The 18,036-nt window shown below is 54.3% G+C and overlaps 3 protein-coding genes across 13 annotated transcripts; 2 read left to right on the forward strand and 1 right to left on the reverse strand.

Annotated features, from left to right (window-relative positions):
• Positions 1-86: 86 nt before the first annotated feature.
• On the forward strand, positions 87-6,746 carry USP21 (ubiquitin specific peptidase 21). Of its 2 annotated transcripts, XM_057725580.1 has the most exons (13): positions 87-773; positions 1,599-2,219; positions 3,014-3,073; positions 3,243-3,363; positions 3,587-3,698; positions 3,889-4,044; positions 4,552-4,616; positions 4,873-4,976; positions 5,159-5,245; positions 5,532-5,610; positions 5,843-5,950; positions 6,055-6,169; positions 6,380-6,746. In XM_057725580.1, exons 2-13 carry the CDS (start codon positions 1,620-1,622, stop codon positions 6,468-6,470), a joined length of 1,698 nt encoding a protein of 565 aa, XP_057581563.1. In that variant the 5' UTR covers positions 87-773; positions 1,599-1,619; the 3' UTR covers positions 6,471-6,746. The 2 variants fall into 2 exon arrangements, with proteins under 2 accessions (XP_057581563.1, XP_057581564.1); XM_057725581.1 differs by lacking the exon at positions 5,159-5,245.
• A 689-nt stretch (positions 6,747-7,435) lies between these two features.
• On the forward strand, positions 7,436-11,206 carry PPOX (protoporphyrinogen oxidase). Of its 6 annotated transcripts, XM_057727939.1 has the most exons (13): positions 7,436-7,606; positions 7,832-7,926; positions 8,067-8,201; positions 8,337-8,452; positions 8,612-8,744; positions 9,042-9,186; positions 9,296-9,486; positions 9,932-9,992; positions 10,174-10,292; positions 10,370-10,480; positions 10,580-10,729; positions 10,862-10,904; positions 10,988-11,206. In XM_057727939.1, exons 2-13 carry the CDS (start codon positions 7,840-7,842, stop codon positions 11,128-11,130), a joined length of 1,434 nt encoding a protein of 477 aa, XP_057583922.1. In that variant the 5' UTR covers positions 7,436-7,606; positions 7,832-7,839; the 3' UTR covers positions 11,131-11,206. The 6 variants fall into 6 exon arrangements, with proteins under 6 accessions (XP_057583922.1, XP_057583926.1, XP_057583925.1 ...); XM_057727943.1 differs by lacking the exon at positions 8,337-8,452 and having other exon boundaries at positions 7,437-7,665; positions 9,029-9,186; XM_057727940.1 differs by lacking the exon at positions 8,337-8,452 and having other exon boundaries at positions 7,438-7,665.
• Positions 11,207-11,305: 99 nt separating this feature from the next.
• On the reverse strand, positions 11,306-17,266 carry B4GALT3 (beta-1,4-galactosyltransferase 3). 5 transcript variants are annotated; one of them, XM_057727946.1, is made up of 8 exons: positions 17,189-17,266; positions 16,228-16,370; positions 15,645-15,919; positions 14,866-15,101; positions 14,083-14,273; positions 13,850-13,972; positions 12,229-12,333; positions 11,306-12,095 (listed from the first exon to the last, which is right to left on the reverse strand). In XM_057727946.1, exons 3-8 carry the CDS (start codon positions 15,904-15,906, stop codon positions 11,822-11,824), a joined length of 1,191 nt encoding a protein of 396 aa, XP_057583929.1. In that variant the 5' UTR covers positions 15,907-15,919; positions 16,228-16,370; positions 17,189-17,266; the 3' UTR covers positions 11,306-11,821. The 5 variants fall into 5 exon arrangements, with proteins under 5 accessions (XP_057583929.1, XP_057583930.1, XP_057583932.1 ...); XM_057727947.1 differs by having other exon boundaries at positions 16,228-16,765; positions 17,189-17,265; XM_057727949.1 differs by lacking the exon at positions 17,189-17,266 and adding an exon at positions 16,629-17,170.
• Between the last annotated feature and the right edge of the window lie 770 nt (positions 17,267-18,036).

Consider the following 18,036-nt stretch of genomic DNA (forward strand, 5'->3'; position numbering starts at 1 on the left):
AGAAGGTGAGCAGCCTAAGGGTCAGCAGGCTAAGACCCAAGGCACATGTACAACTATACTAGTTTGGGAGGGAGGGGGAAATGGAGGATGCTCTGGTCTAGAGTTGGGGAATGAAAGGAAATCCTGACTGCTCTCCCTGCTGCTGAGATCTGCTCTTGTCCTTTAGCAGGGAGCCTACTGCTTTGGCCTGCAAAATGCTTGAGGACTTGTTTTGCAGGGCCAGTATTCCCTGCCCTCCAGGGATTTTCCCATTCCTATGCGGCTACTTCTGCACTGGTCTGTGGGCTGGACCCAGGCCCTGCAGCTTAGGATCTGTGCTACAAGCCGGGAGGCCATACTACGATTGTCAGGTCTATATCCTTTAGGACCACGGGATGGGGCGAGGGGACGCTGTACTTTAGGGACTTGCTTTGGAGCGATGGTTGAAGACAGTTCTGGGCAGAGCTGGGAACTGGCGGTCCTAAAGTTGGCTGTGTTTCCATGGTGTCGGCGGCGGAGCCGAGGGGGCGGGTTCACGCAAGCGCCGAGGAAGCAGGTGGGTGGATTCCGAGTGTGGGTGCGCAGGCGCTCTGAGACACCGTGAAGCCGGTGGCCGGTGGCCGGGCGGGACCAACAAAGATGGCGGCGGCCCCTGCGGCGGGAGAGATCTGGGCAATAACTGCGGCTAAAGCTGCAGCCGGGCCCGCGGGGGCGCTGCACGAGGGTAGTGGGGGGTGGCCCTGAGCTGGGGCCTGGCCCCAGCTGGCCTCCCCCGTCGCCTCACCCGCGGACAGGTACGGTCCGGGGCGTTATGGTGTGGGGGGTGCCAAGGGAAGACTGCTCCAGACCCGAGAGATCGCCCTCCGCAAAGGCAGAGCCAGCCGCTGGGGGCCCGGCAGGCCTGGGAGAACTGGGCTGGAGGGACCAGCATCCCTGGATTGTGGAGAATATGCCGCTGGACCCCGTAGCCAATCAGCAGCCTCGGCCTTTCTGCCCTCGAGGGGGGCGGACCCGGTTGAAACCTGCTGTGGTGGGAGAGGTGCGGAGATTAGGGGTCAGGGAGTTAGTTCGTCCTCAGTCCCCGCCACAGCCCCTGAGACACGGCAGCACTTTGAGCTCAGAGGTGGGGGAGGGAGTGATTCGCAAGTCACCCTTTTAGTCTGCTTCATTTGCAGCCAGGAGGGGCAGGGATTTGAGAATGGAATGCTGTCTTTGGGGGTGTTATAGTTGTATCCACACTCCTATTTGACCAGAGGTCCTAAGTGACCCAGAGCACATCACACTTGACTAGCCAGGTATGAGGGACTTTCATGAACATTTAGATTATAAAGACAGCCGAGATACGAACTATCTATCATTGGCTCTCCAGTAAAGCAGTATTCTGTAGGGAAGGGGGAGGGATGTAGAAAGAGTCAAAACCCTGGATGTTACCACTCATTCATTCATTTACTTAATGGATACTAAGTGTTTACTTTGTGCAGAACACTGTACTAGGTACTGGGGATACAGTGATTGATACGATAGATATGGGTCCTGCCCTTCATACATGTAGCTAATATGGTAGCCTAGGTTCCCACCTCCCTCCATATTCAGATGCTGACCGTCTCTTCTCCTCCCAGGTCCAGCCTGTGGTGTCCACAATGCCCCAGGCTTCTGAGCACCGCCTGGGACGGACCCGAGAGCCACCTCTTAATGTCCAGCCCCGAGTGGGATCCAAGCTACCATTTGCTCCCCGGGCCCGGAGCAAGGAGCGCCGAAACCCAGCCCCTGGGCCGAACCCCATGTTACGACCTCTGCCTCCTAGGCCAGGTCCCCCTGAAGAACGGCTCAAGAAACTGGAGCTGGGACGGGGACGAACCTCAGGCCCTCGTCCCAGAGGCCCACTTCGGGCAGATCATGGAGTTCCCCTGCCTGGCTCACCACCCCCAGCTGTGGCTCTGCCTCTTCCTTCCAGGACCAACCTAGCCCGTTCCAAGTCTGTGAGCAGTGGGGACTTGCGTCCATTGGGGATTGCCTTGGGAGGGCACCGTGGCACTGGAGAGCTAGGGGCTGCACTGAGCCGCTTAGCTCTCCGGCCTGAGCCACCCACTTTGAGACGTAGCACCTCTCTCCGCCGCCTTGGGGGCTTTCCTGGGCCACCCACCTTGCTCAGCATACGAACAGAGCCCCCTACTTCCCATGGCTCTTTCCACGTGATATCTGCCCGGCCCTCTGAACCTTTCTACTCCGATGACAAGATGGTGAGGACTTGCCAGCACACGCCTTCCATGCCCATGTTCCTCCATGCCTCCAGCTTTCTTACCATCATATGGCTTTCCTTTCCCCTTTTTCCGTAGTTCCTTTTTCACCCCTTCATTTCAGTGGTTTGGACTCTCATCTCACTTACTTTAATACCCTTAAGCCTCATAGACCCCTTCCGGGGTTGTCTGTGACTCCCCAGAATGGTGTGCCATTTCAGTCCCTGAGGAATTAACTCAACCATTTGGAATTCTTTGGGTCCCCAGGCCCTTACTTTCCCTTACTGTACCTTCCCTCCTAGGATGCTGCCTAGGCCTAATTAATCTCTGGAGCTAACGAGGGGCGGGCTCAGAACATCTGAGCTAGTGTGGTTGCCCATTTCCCGAGCTAAGTGAGCTAGGCTGATTGCAGTTGGAGCCATCAGGAGAGGGTGCAGGAAGGGGCCACGGGTGCAGGCGGGGGCGTCGGGTGTAGCAAGGTGGGGGTGGGGAGCAGCTGGGCAACCATGCCAGTGCTGGGGGAGTTGCCCCAGGAGCTGCATCGCCGGCTAGCTGGGCAGAGGAGTAAGTGGGGAACAGGTGGGACAGCCATGGCTGAGTCTGTGGTACACTCAACTGTGATGGGCTTACTGCTCATGGCCACTGAGGTAGGGAGACCTTAATACCCAGTGAGGGAAAAAGTGTAGAGTTTGGGGGTGAAGGATGGGATGGGGAAGGCAGTGGGCAACATGCTGTCGAAAGGTTAAGGTGCCAGGCGGGGTATATGGGAACCTGCTGACTGTACTCTGACCTTCCAGGCTCATCACACACTGCTTCTGGGTTCTGGTCACGTTGGCCTCCGAAACCTGGGGAACACGGTGAGAGCCATTCTCTTGTCCTTCCTAACACGAGAGTGAACTGGTGCTGGGGGCAGGCATGGGGAGGGAAACTTGGAGAAGGCATGGGGAAGGATAGCACTGAAGTTCTCCTAAGGCTAACTAGGCACTGGTCTAGAGAGGTAATGGCACTGTCTCTACTGCTCCCCAGTGCTTTCTGAATGCTGTGCTACAGTGTTTGAGCAGCACTCGGCCTCTTCGGGACTTCTGTCTGCGAAGAGACTTCCGGCAAGAGGTGCCTGGAGGGGGCCGAGCCCAAGAGCTCACTGAAGGTGGGGGAACAACTCCTGCTCCCTTCTTTCAAATCCTCTTTTCCCCAACCCCTTGTAGATCCATCTGCCAGTGTCAGTGGCCCCAACCCTGAAAGCTGGCAGTTCTATCTGTTTTTCCCAGGGCCTGATGTCCTAGAGGTTGTTTTCCACCCTCTGAGCCTCCTCTTGCTTCCATCTTCTAGTCATTAACCATTGTTTCCCTTCCCCACTCCCACCCTAATAGCCTTTGCAGATGTGATTGGTGCCCTGTGGCACCCTGACTCCTGTGAAGCTGTGAATCCTACTCGGTTTCGAGCTGTCTTCCAGAAATACGTTCCCTCCTTCTCTGGATACAGGTGGGAGAGCTGGAGGGTGTGGGATTTCTCTCTGACCTTGTCTGGGGGTAGGGCCAAGCAGCAGCCCTGGCAGCATCAGTCTGAGCCTTGAGATGCTTTTCATCCAGGAAGTGGGGACAGATGTCTGGGCAGGGGTTAGTGACTGTGGACTAGGCGGGGTCATTTGCCCATGCTCTTTGTCTGGCTGCAGCCAGCAGGATGCCCAAGAATTTCTGAAGCTCCTCATGGAGCGGCTGCACCTTGAAATCAACCGACGAGGCCGCCGGGCTCCACCCGTCCTGGCCAATAGTCCAGCTCCCTCCCCACCCCGCCGTGGAGGGGCTTTGCTAGAAGAACCTGAGTTAAGGTAAGGTTGCTCCCCCTCCCTCTTCTCCCCAGTAGTTTATCAGCAGCATTCATCCTTCACAGAAGTGAGCTAATCAAGATTGAGTATATAGGGTCCAAGGAAATCCTTAGCTCAGAAAATGGTTTGAGATGCAGTGCAGAAGTAGGAAGAAGGCAGGAGGAGGAGGGAGGCTGAGGGGCACAGATGGAGGCAGAAGATAGTGCTATGGCTGTCGCTATATTGACGGAGGAGAGGATAATTAACTTACAAGGCACATAAGGGCCTTGAAGCCAGGTGGAGGAAGATGGCATGTTCTTCCCTTGTCTACGTTCCTTTCTTTTCCTTTCACCTTGGATTTCCCCGGAAAGTCCTCTGAAGCATTACTTCTTTGACTCTTCCTTGAAATTTAGAGAAGGAGCTGGGGCATGGGTGGGGTACAGCGCTCTGTGGATTGTTTCAGTGGTGTTGGGGGTGCCCAGGGTTCCTGCTGTCTCATGGGTGCTCCCCACTTCCTTTGATCTGTCCTAGTGATGATGACCGAGCTAACCTAATGTGGAAGCGTTACCTGGAGCGAGAGGACAGCAAGATTGTGGGTATGGAACAAGACAAAGTGATGGGGAACATTAATGTGTGGGGGGGTGTAGGCTTAGCAGAAGAAATCAATACTATCAAGGAGTATGGGAATAAGACTGGATGATGAAAATATGGAAAAGTTGTGAGGGGTTTGGGAGGAGTGCTGGTGGTGGGAAAGGAAGAGTCAGGCAACGGGGTGGGGAGAGATGGGAATCCAGGGAAGCATCTCAGGCATCCCACAATGACTGTTTCTCCTGCCCCTTTGCTTCTGTCTAGACCTGTTTGTGGGCCAGTTGAAAAGTTGTCTCAAGTGCCAGGCCTGTGGGTATCGCTCCACAACCTTCGAGGTTTTTTGTGACCTGTCCCTGCCCATCCCCAAGGTGGGATTCCAGAAGATTCCAGGGGTGGATGGGACATGGGTTCTGTGACCCAACCCTACCCACCCCCAATGTGGGAGGGAACCCTGTGGGTCTCTGGAGCAGAAATGAAGCTTGGATTAATTGAGAAGAGTTGGAAAAGGAAATTCAGAACATGCTGACCCTTCACTCCCATTTCCCCCCAGAAAGGATTTGCTGGGGGCAAGGTGTCTCTGCGGGATTGTTTCAGCCTTTTCACCAAGGAAGAAGAGCTAGAATCGGAGAATGCCCCAGTATGTGGGGGTTCACAAGGGATATAGTAAGGGTGGGAGACCTGGGGGTGGGGCGCTCCATATGGGTAAAGGGTTGCATGACGCCTTAGTATGAAGAATAACACTTACATGTCAGGGTTTGTGTAGGAGTTTCAGAAATGTCCTGGTACTCCCAGGGCAAAGGGCAGCAGCCCAGAGGATACAGAAGTAATAGGGAGCATAGTAAATTTGTATGTGAGTCAGGGTGTCAGAAAAGCCAAGTGAGGTGAGTACATTAACCTTATAACATTATTTGACATTTATTCAGGTGTGTGACCGATGTCGGCAGAAAACACGAAGTACCAAAAAGTTGACAGTACAAAGATTCCCCCGAATCCTCGTGCTCCGTATCCTAATCTTCAAATTCTTACTTCTCCCATTCATTCTTTTTCCTCATTCTCCATGTTTGCAGAGGCTGGACATTTGGGAATTCAGTTTTCCTTAGGAAAAGCCTGCCACTCCACCTTTTCCTATCATGTTCCCCATGTGTGTTCAGGGAGGGTAGTGGACAACATTCAATTCCTCAGCCCTGCTCAGAGGCCCTCTGCCTCCCAACCATTCTCCTTAACCAGAGCTTAGATCTTAATCGATTTTCCGCCTCCCGAGGCTCCATCAAGAAAAGTTCAGTAGGTGTAGACTTCCCGCTGCAGCGACTAAGCCTAGGGGACTTTGCAAGTGACAGAGCCGGTGAGTCTGGTAGGGAAGGTCCTGAGGAGCCTCATGAGGGGTGGGAGAGAGTGGGAGCAGGGCACAGTGCTGACTATAGAACTTGGTCATCTCTAACCCCAAAGGAAGCCCCGTCTATCAGCTGTATGCCCTTTGCAACCACTCGGGCAGCGTCCACTATGGCCACTACACAGCCCTGTGCCGGTGCCAGACTGGTTGGCATGTCTTCAATGACTCTCGGTGAGAACAGCCTCCTGTTCAACTCCTGCCCCATTCCCGCTGCAGCCCTGATACCTTTCCCTAATACTAAGCCCCAGGAGAGCACAGTGCCTGGTGAAGGGGTGGGGGGTCTTTCCTGATCACTACTTGGATGCTGTGAGGTTGATCTTTTGGGGAGGTGGAAATATGCAGGAATGATCACACCTCCTTCCCCATCTCCCTTCTTCCTAGTGTCTCCCCTGTCAGTGAAAACCAGGTGGCATCCAGTGAGGGCTACGTGCTGTTCTACCAACTGATGCAGGAGCCATCCCGGTGCCTGTGACATCCCCTTGAAGCCCTGGCACCTGTGAAACCCTTTCAACACCCTTAAGCCCCGAGGCTCCCCATTTACCTCAGAGACGTCTATTTTTGTGTCTTTTTAATCGGGGAGGGGGGAGGGGGTGGTTGTACCTCCCATTATTTTTTTTATTAAAAAACACCCTTCCACCTGGAGGCTCCCTTGTCTCCCAGCCCCATGTACAGAGCTCCCCAGGCCCCTGCCCGTGTACAGCCCCCAGACCCTCTACAGTCTCACTTTTTTGTGAATAAATTTATTAAGAAAAAAATGATGTCCTTATTTGTATTTGTGTTTAACGGGGTGGAGATACAGAACTAGGCCGAATTGGAGTTTTCCTCTGAACAGATAGGGGCCCGCTCAGAAGAAAAGAGGGAAGGCAAGCTTGAGACTTGTGAAGCTGCAGGGAAGCCTGGAGCTAGCGTGCAGGCCCTGGATCGACGGGTTTTGCCGGCGTAGGGGGCTGCCCCTCGAGAGCGAGGTGCCCAAGGACCCCTGTTGATAAACACGGTGCGTTGCCGGGTCGCCCCAACTCCCGCAGGCCCAGGTGTTGCTAGCGCCAAGGAGCTGTTTATGGAGCCACCTCCCAGCGGACCAGCCTCCGGTGTCCCTACTTTTCCTACAACCAAAGCTCCTGGGGCCCTCTCTCCAGGGTTCTCACCCTAGCTGGACCTGGGAACCTCGAGCTAGGGAACGCTAAGCGGGATTCAGCTCTCGCCGCTTCAGCCCTGAGGGGAGGGCAGTGCCGGATACGGCCGCTCCCTCCGACGTGGCACGTAACCAGTTAACCTTCAGCACCAGCGAGCAGCCTTCCACGAGGGCCAACCCTCCGCCCGCTCAGTGTTTTCATTGGTGAATGTGATCGGGACCTTCCAGGACCCACCAATCCGGGAGCAGGAAAGGAAAGGGCAGGCGTGTGCCGCGAGAATACAGTGGACGGAGAGTCGGAGAGACCGAAAAGCTTGGGGGCGGGGGCAGCGGACTGAAAACACTAGGCCTAGCGAGGGGTGGGAAGGAATGCGCTTCAGAAGACAGGCGAAGAGTCGGGGCCCCGAGCCCTGCGCGAGCAGATAACGTGGGTGGGGCCCTTATCCCCCGCCCCCCGCCGCCGGAACGCCGGCGGGGTAAGGTGTTGAGACTTCTACGCCTTCCTTTCCCCTCATTTTTCTCGTTCCTCGCGTGGGTGAGTCCTAGGCCCTGGGCGAGGACCTCACAGTTCCACTACCTCATCCGCGGGCTCTGCTTTAGTTTCCCCTAAAGCAGGGGCCAGGGCGGAGCGCGGAAGCCGCGGGTCTGCTGGAGAGCAGGTGCTTCTGGTCAGCCTGCCCATATCGCCTCCTCACCCCCAGGTTTCCCTATGGGCCGGACCGTGGTCGTGCTGGGCGGAGGGATCAGCGGCTTGGCCGCCAGTTACCACCTGAGCCGCGCCCCCTGTGCCCCCAAGGTGAGTGCCCCCTCCGTGCCAGAGGGAGTCTCCTTTAGTACTCTCCCATTTCCAGCAAGAGGGAATACGCAGCGCCATTCCCTTCCTGACTCTTTCTGCGGCCGCGGCTATAGGCTGCAGTGTCTCTCTCTCGTCCCCAGGTGGTCTTGGTGGAGGGCAGCGAGCGCCTGGGAGGCTGGATCCGCTCAGTACGAGGGCCAGATGGTGCTATCTTTGAACTTGGACCTCGAGGAATTCGGCCGGCGGGAGCCCTGGGAGCCCGGACCCTGCTCATGGTGAGCGGCTTGTGGAATGCCTAGGAGAGGTTGCGGAGGGGCCTTCATTAGAGAATAGAGTTAAGGGGAGCAAGTAGATTTGGTGGTCAGTCCTTTCCTTAGCTTATCCTCTCTCTGAGGACGTGTGGAGAGCAGGTTTCTGAGCTTGGCTTGGACTCAGAAGTGTTGCCCGTCCGGGGAGACCATCCAGCTGCCCAGAATAGGTTCCTGTATGTAGGTGGTGCCCTGCACGCCCTACCCTCTGGCATCAGGTAACGGTATCACCTCCTTACTGCCATCCTTCTCCTTTGCCCTCATCCTCACATCCCTTCCATTTCTTCATCAGCAAAAGGGGCCAAATGAATAAATGGCCCCCTGGAGCTGGGGAGGTAAATCAGAGGTCCCTCTTCACTGTGCCTTCCTCCATGCAGGGGGCTATTCCGCCCTTCACCTCCCTTCTCCAAACCTCTGTTTTGGGCTGGGCTGAGGGAGTTGACAACGCCCCGGGGCAAAGATCCTGATGAGACTGTGCACAGTTTTGCCCAGCGCCGCCTTGGTCTTGAGGTAACACTGCCCAGAAGCCCCCAAATCCCTCCCCTCCTAAACCAGCTGCAGATCCCCATACTCGAACCTACCACTAGGGCCTCTTCTACATCATCTGAAAATGCCCTCTTTTCTTCATACCCAGTAGCCCCCCAAACTCAGTGGTGGGAGTGAATGCCTTCACTTCCTTCCCATTCTTCTGTTAGAGTGGGACTGCTTTCCAACCAAACCCCACCCACCCCCATTCCCTACCAAGCAGGGACGTGAAAATTAGTGCAGCTTATTCCTTGGCCTCTCAATCCCAGTCTCACCCTTAAGGTGGCGTCTCTAGCCATGGACAGTCTTTGCCGTGGAGTGTTTGCAGGCAACAGCCGTGAGCTCAGCATCAGGTCCTGCTTTCCCAGTCTCTTCCAAGCTGAGCAAACCCATCGTTCCATGTTACTGGGGCTGCTGCTGGGGGCAGGTGAGTGGGGAGTTGGTTCAAGGGTTGAAGATATTAAGGACTGCCAGAGTGGGGGACTGGAGGCAAGGGGTGTTATTTTAATGCCTATTCTCTGCTTTCTCCTCTGCAGGGAGAGGCCCACAGCCAGACTCAGCACTTATTCGCCAGGCTCGGGCTGAGCGCTGGAGCCAGTGGTCACTCCGTGGAGGGCTGGAGACATTGCCCCAGGCCCTTAACACCCACCTGACTAGTAGAGGTGTCAGTGTTCTCAAAGGCCAGCCAGTCTGTGGGCTCAGCCTCCAGGCAGAAGGGTGCTGGAAGGTAGGAGAGCCCCTTGGAGTGTAATGAACCTGTGTATTAGAGTTTCCATCTTTGTCTAAATGCTTTAGCTGGCAGGACTGGAGTTTCTCCTTGTTGTCCTGTCCTAGAAGCTATTTAAATATGGGCTACCCCAGGTTCTTAGGCCTTATTTGTGGACCTTCCTGTAAGACCCTTTTGATCCAAATCTGTGGATAGAAGTAGTGCTTATGTGTAAGTGGCTCCCAGCTAGGGCAAGAACCACCCAGCTCCACTGAGCATTTCTGAGTGGCCCACTGGCTTTTGTCTGGCCTGCTTCCTGGAGTGATGGGGGGTGATTTTTGTGCTGACTACTTAGCCTCTTCATCCTGAGTCAGCACCCAGCATCTCTCCTGCCACTTGGATGCGTGGGAAACAGAGGCAAAATCCCCATGATCTCTGTGTCTTTTAAATGTTTTCGTTCTCGCAGGTGTCTCTTGGGGAGAGCAGCCTGGAGGCTGACCACATTATTAGTGCTGTTCCAGCTTCAGGTAATGGGGTAGCCTCCCTCCCCTTCTCCAGCCAGGGTGAGGCAACCTAGCTTCTTCCTGGGCCAAAAGGACCATACCATGACCCTGAACTTGATATCCCTGTGAGTCTAATCTCAAGGAGGGTTGACAGAATTGTAGTGTGAATGCCTCCTGAGGCAGGCCTCTGCCTGCTCCCCTCCAGTGCTCAGCAAGCTGCTTCCTGCTGAGGCTGCACCTCTGGCTCGTGCTCTGAGTACCATCACTGCTGTGTCTGTGGCTGTGGTGAATCTACAGTACCGAGGAGCTCGTCTGCCTGTCCAGGTGTGACACAGCAGAAGGGGAGACATGGGCTCAACTGGAACTCGTCCCTCCTGACCCAGTCTCTTCCTTTTCTACAGGGATTTGGACATTTGGTGCCATCCTCAGAAGACCCAGGCATCCTGGGAATCGTATATGACTCAGTTGCTTTCCCTGAGCAGGATGGGAGCCCTCCTGGCCTCAGAGTGACTGTGAGAGAAGGCAGCTTTGCTTAGTGGCGGTTTCCAGAGGGCTCCTCTGTACCCCGATGTAGTAAGGCCAGGCTGGTCAGTGCCGTATTCCCTCCTTAGGTGATGCTGGGAGGTTCCTGGTTACAGGCACTAGAAGCCAGGGGCTGTGTCTTATCTCAGGAGCTGTTCCAACAAGAGGCAGAGAAAGCAGCTGCCACTCAATTAGGACTGAAGGAGCCACCAAGTCACTGCTTGGTCCATCTGCACAAGGTGAGTTGGTAACACTAGGTAAACACTCCTCAGCTAGCCATTGGAGGCAGGGACTGGTATATTTGTCATTGTCTACCCAGGCCTGGGACATCAATAATAATTTTTTTCCTGTATCCCCTCTTCTCTCCCCAGAACTCTATCCCCCAGTATACTTTAGGCCACTGGCAAAAATTAGGTAAGTTGGCAAAGCAGCTGGGCTGAGAAGAGCCATGAAAATAGACCCCCAGCTGCAACATTCCTTCTGTCTTTTCTTCCCAGAGTCAGCTACCCAATTCCTGGCTGCTCAGAAGCTGCCTTTGACTCTGGCCGGAGCCTCCTATGAGGGGGTTGCTGTCAATGATTGTATAGAGAGTGGGCGCCAGGCAGCAGCCCGTGTCCTGGGCACAGAACCTAACAGTTGACCCTCAACTCCCACTTCTTCTTGCCCCTGCTGGCAGGGATTCTTTCACCCAGGAAAATAAAAGTTGCTGGAGCTTGGCTTGGTCTGGCTGTTCTGTCACCTATGGGCATAAGGTGGGGGTGGGTGAGCAAAGATAAGCAAAGGGTGCCTGGGATGCAGAAAGCAGGAGCAGAGGTGAGACAAAGTCCTTTATTAGAAAATATATCAAAATCCCAGCCCCCTGAGCAAGGTCCAGAAGAGGGAGCTATTCCAGCACTGGCAGAAAGTACCCAGGGAGAGGCTTCCTTCAAACACACTTCCTGGGAACCATAAATAGAATAAATATTCACAGAGGTCCCTGGAGAAGCCAGATCACTCTTCTCTCCATGGAAGAGGAAGGGATTTGGGGTCCAGCCCTGCTCCTACCCCATAGGCAGGGGACTCCTAGGAGTCGTCACATAAAATCATGACATCAAGGATTCACAGTCATAAGCCCTGGCAGGTGACCCTAGAAAGAGGAACCCCCAGGGCTAGAGGAGCCCAGCTCCAGTCCAGCAGTGAGGAGAGGCCCCTGCCCCCAGCACACCAGTAGAGCTCAGTTCCCCCACATCCCTCTAAGAGCAGTGAGGAGCTGAGGATGGGGAGGATACAACCCCACTGATTCAGTTTCATGATTAAAGTGGGCAAGATTCAGTTTCATGATTAAGGAGTAGTCATTGTGAACCATGAGAGGCTGTGTGGTTGGCAGCAGGCAGAGGGCCAGGCCTGGCTGGGGGCCGGCGCTGCAGCATCTCCTGACGGAAGGCCTGGGAGGAACCAGGTGGGTAATGGGGACCAGAGGGAGTCTGAGGACCCCGAGGGTCAGTTCCAATGTCTGCTGTGATGTTGGTATAGAGAGCGCCCAGCTCTCTTGCCAGCAATCGGTATGTCAGCGAGTTCATCCCATCTTGAGTCCAGGAATTCCGGGTACGGACCAGGAGGTCAAATCTGAGGATTGGAGATTGGAGACTAAGACCCGGAAAGGAACAGCCAGGAATCTAGGAACCTTTAGGAGCTGCCTGGCTAGGGTGCAGAACCCTGAGCCTCCAGTAATAATTTCCAGGCAGCCCTCCCATCCTACCTGTGAGGATTTTCCTCGTTGCCCTTATCTCCTCGGTGCTTCACCATCTTATAGTGTCCCACAGATGTGGGGGGACGAGAGATCTTCATCCCAGCCAGGCGTACCCTATAGGAAAAGTGAGGGCACCTTGGAGGATCCAGAGTGGAAGAAAGCTGCCGACAGGTGAGCAAGAAGAGCTAAGGCCAGCAAGGACGGAACTGCATGTTTCTTTACACAAAGAACAACTATTACTAACTAGACCAAAAAAGTGCCAAGTACTGGACGGCGAGAGAAAGTCACACAGAAAGAAGGAAATGGCTGAAGAGAATGTAAAAGCTAGATGTATCCATATCCTCATGGCCTAGTGCCAAGCACCATGGGGCCTTTAAACAATTGAGAGAGGTAGGTTTGTACCTCCCACCTTTGTTTCCTAAATGTCTCCCAGGAACTGCCCTTGCAGTCTGGAAAGGACAGGGAGAGGAGCCATTTTCTCAAAAAGGTAGGACAAGACTGGGAGTCACAGACCCAAGTTCAGCAATTAGCTGCCTCAGCTCTGTTGCACCCCATGCCCTACCCACATTGAGAAAAGAGTAGGGACTTCCCTGGTGGTGCAGTGGTTAAGAATCCACCTGCCAGTGCAGGGGACATGGGTTAGAGCCCTGGTCCAGGAAGATCCCACGTGCTTCGGAGCAACTAAGCCCGTGGGCCACAACTACTGAGCTTGTGCTCTAGACCCCGGGTGCTGCAACTACGGAAGCCCATGAGCCTAGAGCCCGTGCTCCACAGCAAGAGAAGCCACCACAATGAGAAGCCCATGCACCGCAGCGAAGAGTAGCCCCCACTCCCTATAACTAGAGAGCCCATGCACAGCAACAAAGACTCCACACTGCCAAAAATAAATTAATTAAAAAAGAAAACCCAAAAAACAAGAAAAGAGTAGAACCAAGTAATCAGGACCTGGAAAGAAACAAACTCCCACTCTGACACACAGAAGCAAGAAGTGAAGATGGCCTGGGAAAGTACTGAAAGAATATACACATTTAGAAATTGCTGGGTGCTTTACACACATACAGAAGACAAGAATTCATAGAGATGTCATCCCAGAGGACAAAGGGGGAGGAGAGGCAGTGGGTCCAGCATACCAAGCCCAAATAGTCAAACAACAGATATGAAATTGGGTCAGCTGAGGCTGAAGGTCAAAATGTTTCACATGCTAAAAATAGGTTGGCATCATGCCAATGGCACAAGTTTTTTTAAAAAAAAAAAAGTGATTCTGGGCTATGTGGAGCACAGCCTCTCCTTTCCCAGCCCCAAAGGAAGTGGTTTGGATGCAACCGTAGCAGAGGCAGGACTAAACTGTCTCTAGGCCCCTTTCCAGCTCTGGAATCCCATGATACTATAGCCTACTGATCTTCTCTCCCAGGAACATTACTACCAAGATCTACGAGACTGAAGGATAACAGAATGGGGAGCAGCATGCAAAGCCTGACCTGGGTAGACTGAAAAAACGAAGGGAGAGGAATATGCACAGTGCAGGACCGGGGAGCTGAAAGTTAGTGTTAAAGGGCTATGGCTAGAGGTGGCTCAGAGGACAGGGATGCAGGCTGGGGTTAGGGAGGGAGGTGGTGGCAGGAAGTCTGACCTGGTAGCAATGTCATCATCCTCACCACCCCAGCCCCAGTATTCATTGGGGAAGCCATTCATCTTCAGGTACTGGTCAGGAGTGAGCGCTGAGACCCCTCCAAAGTATTGTGGGTACGGGAGGCTGGAGAGAGAAAGATCCTTGGGTTCCCCAAGTCTTCTGGGGAGCCATCCCCACCTTCTTCCACTGGATGGTGGAATTCCCTGCTTCCAGTACCCTCTCATGCCCTCTACCTGTATCCAAACTTGTTCATGGCAACAGCAACATGCCGGGGGCCTCGGGGGTCGCACACATACAAATTGTGGTCGTTCTCTGGCAGGAGGTCCACATCATGCAAGAACAAGCAGTCCCATTCTTCATCACGCAGGGCCTCCCGCACCCCAACATTCAGCAGCTTTGCCCTGTTAAATGTTCCATTTCCAGCCTGGAAGATAATGGAGGAAGACCACATTAGGTCTAAACATAGCATGGAGAAGAAGCATAAAAGTGAAAAAAGGGAACTCAGAGTGGGATATGGGACAAGGAGCATGAAGAGAAAGACAATTTCTTTGTTTTTTCATTCAACAAAAGATTTTTTGAGCATCAGTATGTGCCTGACACTTAAATGCTGTTATTTAGCATTTAATCCCAATAACCAACAACCATGTGAAACAGGTGGCATGCTAGTTATCACTCTTTGCCTCATTTTAGCGGGTTGGGTTATCTTGCTGAAGGTCACATATGGAACAAATGACAGAACCAGGATTTTAGCCCAAATCTATCCACTTCCAAATTCAAGAACAGAAAAATCATGGAAGATGATAGAACAGTGGGAATATCCTGAAGGAGAGGTAATGGGCTAATGTAGGCAGAGCAGTGCCAGCTGCTGCTTTCTCACATTTGACAGTCTGACTTTTTTTTTCCAGTCTGCCCCTCTTAAAATAATTTCAGGGATCCATTATATGAGAGTGGAGTGGCATTTGCTTGAGGCTTCCTTATAAGAAAGAAAATCAGAGGGGTGTGAAAATTGGGGGTACCTGGTGGATGACATAGATGCCATAAGCAAGCTGCTGGCGCTGCAGGAATGGGTGCAGGTGGTAGAGCAACAGGCGCAGGTGGTGCTCCCGGGCACGGTGGGGCACAATGATGGCTGTTCGGGACCGGGGCTCACACCCTGCAGGGCGGTACCGCCCCCCTGGTTCCACCCGGGGATTCCTCTCCACAATCTCTGCCAGTGATGGCACTGGGCTAAAGGACACGGACACAGGACCCACTGTCGGAAGGGAATGGCAAGGTCAGGGATTAGAAGGGCAAGGAGAACTGACCTTGGCAGTCTGATTCTGGGGCTCAGCTCCCCCAAGGGCTTGCTCAGAAATCTCACAAAACCTTGAGTCCCCCATCACTGGGACAGCTTTGCAAAGACTGGGAGGTGAAGGCTCCTTACCTAGCCTACCTTCTTAGGTTCCATAACTCTCCCCTGACTCACACACAAAGTTGGAAGCCTACAGTTAGGGGATGGAGAGACCAGAAGGACTTCCAAGTAACTCATTAAACAAGGAGTTGTCTACAAAAGAAGCAATTCCTAGCCCAAGGCAGGAAGAGCCCACAAACAGGCAGGCAATGGAAAGCTGTGGCTCAACCCAAGAGCCCAGCAGAAACTCCAAATTTAGAGTCCATTCTATCTCAACCTCAGCCTATCTTCCAGTTACATGACCTTCCTATTCTAAGACCCACTCCTGCCACCCTATGCCTGTCCAAGCCTCCCTGTCCCCACACCTTAGCCTTACCTTCACTTCTGCCTTCCTTCTGCACTCACCTAAGAGAGGAGATCGGTCTGGACAGTAGGGCAGACCTTGAGGAGCTGGGGGGCCCCCTGGGGCAACAGGGGCCCCAGGCAGGTGACTGAGGTTACTGTAGACATCATGGGGATGAGAATAGTCAAATGCCGGCTCCTGCTCTCGGCCAAATAGGGCACTGAGGCTTCGGAAGCCCCCCAGCGACAGGTACATCATGACGGCCAGCTGGGAGCCCACAAGCAGGGCCAGTGTGCAGGGCCGCTCCAGCAGCCTCCGCAACATCCTGGGGTGAGGTCTGGAAAGGGAGAGAGGAGATCATTGGGCAGGGATGAAGGTGATGCCAGGGAAAAAGAGGAAAAGAACAAAGTCACGGAAGGGAGCACGCAGGTATACGGAAAGATAGAATGTAACCACCAGCAGTCCTACCACCTGTCATTTCCAGCCCAAGTTTCGCTCTCCTCCACCCTTCCCTTAAACCACTCCTACCACCTACTCCCAGTCCCCACCCCCAAGAATGCTTACATCATTCAAGTCCCAAGGCCTTGTCAGAGCATTCTCTGGAGATCTTCCCTTCCAGTTTTAGAGGGGGAGAGACAGGCTCACCTAGGTTCAAGCTGTCTTCGAGATCATGGGGACTCCACGGGGTCCCGGGGGAGCAGAGATGTGAGGCATTATATACAATTGGAAATGTCACAGAGGACAGAGAAAGGCTCCATCCAGCACTCCAACAGCGATCTTGGGACCAGCTGGAACAGAAGTGGTCAAGGATAGCCAGCCACCCGCAGAGGGGCAGAGAGCAGGATCAGGGTGAAGCCGGTTTCCCAGCTGGGGAAGCGAGGGAAAGTGGTTGGAGAGAAAAGGGGTGGAGCAGGAGATGCTAGGTCCCAGGACTCTCCCCCTTAACCCTATAGTGTGTCAGGTTCACTCTGTACTTAACCATCCCTCACCGCAACAGGACCAACCTGTTTGGAGAATGGGGACAGGGCAGCTATTGTAGATCTTACTTTCGCCAGCGGGTGAGGCAGTCACAACAGGACTGTGGAGTGGCCTCAAGAGAACCCAGGGAGGCGGAGGAAACTGGCTCCTTTCCGTTCTTCACGTTTACAGGAGCTAGCTCCGCAGGTGCAGGGAGCGTGACCACCTGGGAGGTGCAAGCAAACAACCCCGGAGCGCGGCGGGGAATAGGATGGGATAGCGTCCTCTACCTTTTTCTACCTTTCCCCGGTCCTAGCGGGGGTGGGGATCAGGGGTTATTGGTGACATGAGGTAGGGAGAGGGAGGGCTGGGCAGAACCCGTCAGGTACCTGGGCTAGCTCACCTAGAGGGCGTGGTCAGCGCTCTACAGGGGTTACAGCCCAGTGTTTCGGGGCACCCTTATCTCACCCCAGCCTCCTCCTGCTTCTGCTCTACCTTGCAATGAGCACACTGGCCGCTCTCCGTGCTTGCACTTAGGTCCCCTTCCCTGCTCAAGGTTGTCTCCAGCCTTTACCCAAAACTTCTCACCTTCCCAATCTCCCGAACCTTTCTCCCAGGCCTCTCACCCCACCATCCCCGGCCCACACACCTGGCCTTCTGCAGCCCGTCGTCACTGCCACCGGAACAGTCGGGCAGGAACCGCTGCCGCCATCTTGGAAGCGGGAGCTGCGGGGGCGGGGCCTCGCGTCACGGGGCGGGGCCTCGGACACGGGGCGGGGCCTCGGTGGCCCTGGAAGCGCTGAGTCTCAGCGCGGCGCGGCCGGGGCTAGGGTGCGGCTTGGCCACCGGCTGCAGGGGGCTCGATCGCCCGGGAGCCGGCACGGGGACTCCTCCCCACGACCGACTCCCAGCGTGATTCCATTCCCACCCCTCGGACTTGGAAAAACAGTAGGTCAGACTGGTACCTTCCTCGGGGCCAAGACGGACCGAGAGGCCGGTGCGTCGGAAGACCTCACTGTCAGCGCCGGCTGCGCTGAGCCTTGCCCAGTATGTCAGTGGCGCCCGCTGCAACTTACTGCCGCTCACTCTCGAAATCGTTTCCTGCTCGGGTACATCGTCGCATACTGCTTTGCATCCCCAAGGTATCCTGCAGGCCTCGAAGTAGACACGGTTGATAAAACAAGGAAACATTGAGTGTGGAGGGAAGGGCAGCGTCTGCTTTAATGTAAAAATGTGTTTCACCAGATGTTAGAGTAAGATGGACGCTCCATTAATATGCAGTATGTTTATCTTGCGGCTTCTACTTACTACCCCCCTTAACATATTGTGCGCCTTAGAAGCGGAGAATCACACTGAGGACTGAGGAAACTTGAATAACTCTCAGTGTCTGCCTCGAAAAGCTCATGTTCTTTTGTGCGGGGGCGGGGGTGGGGGAGCAGGGGAGTTGTACACAATATAGTGTGATAAATATGATAGCCTAGAAACTGCACCTCATTC

The sequence above is a fragment of the Hippopotamus amphibius genome, chromosome 3 (genome assembly GCF_030028045.1).
Source record: "Hippopotamus amphibius kiboko isolate mHipAmp2 chromosome 3, mHipAmp2.hap2, whole genome shotgun sequence".
Lineage (NCBI taxonomy): Eukaryota > Metazoa > Chordata > Mammalia > Artiodactyla > Hippopotamidae > Hippopotamus > Hippopotamus amphibius.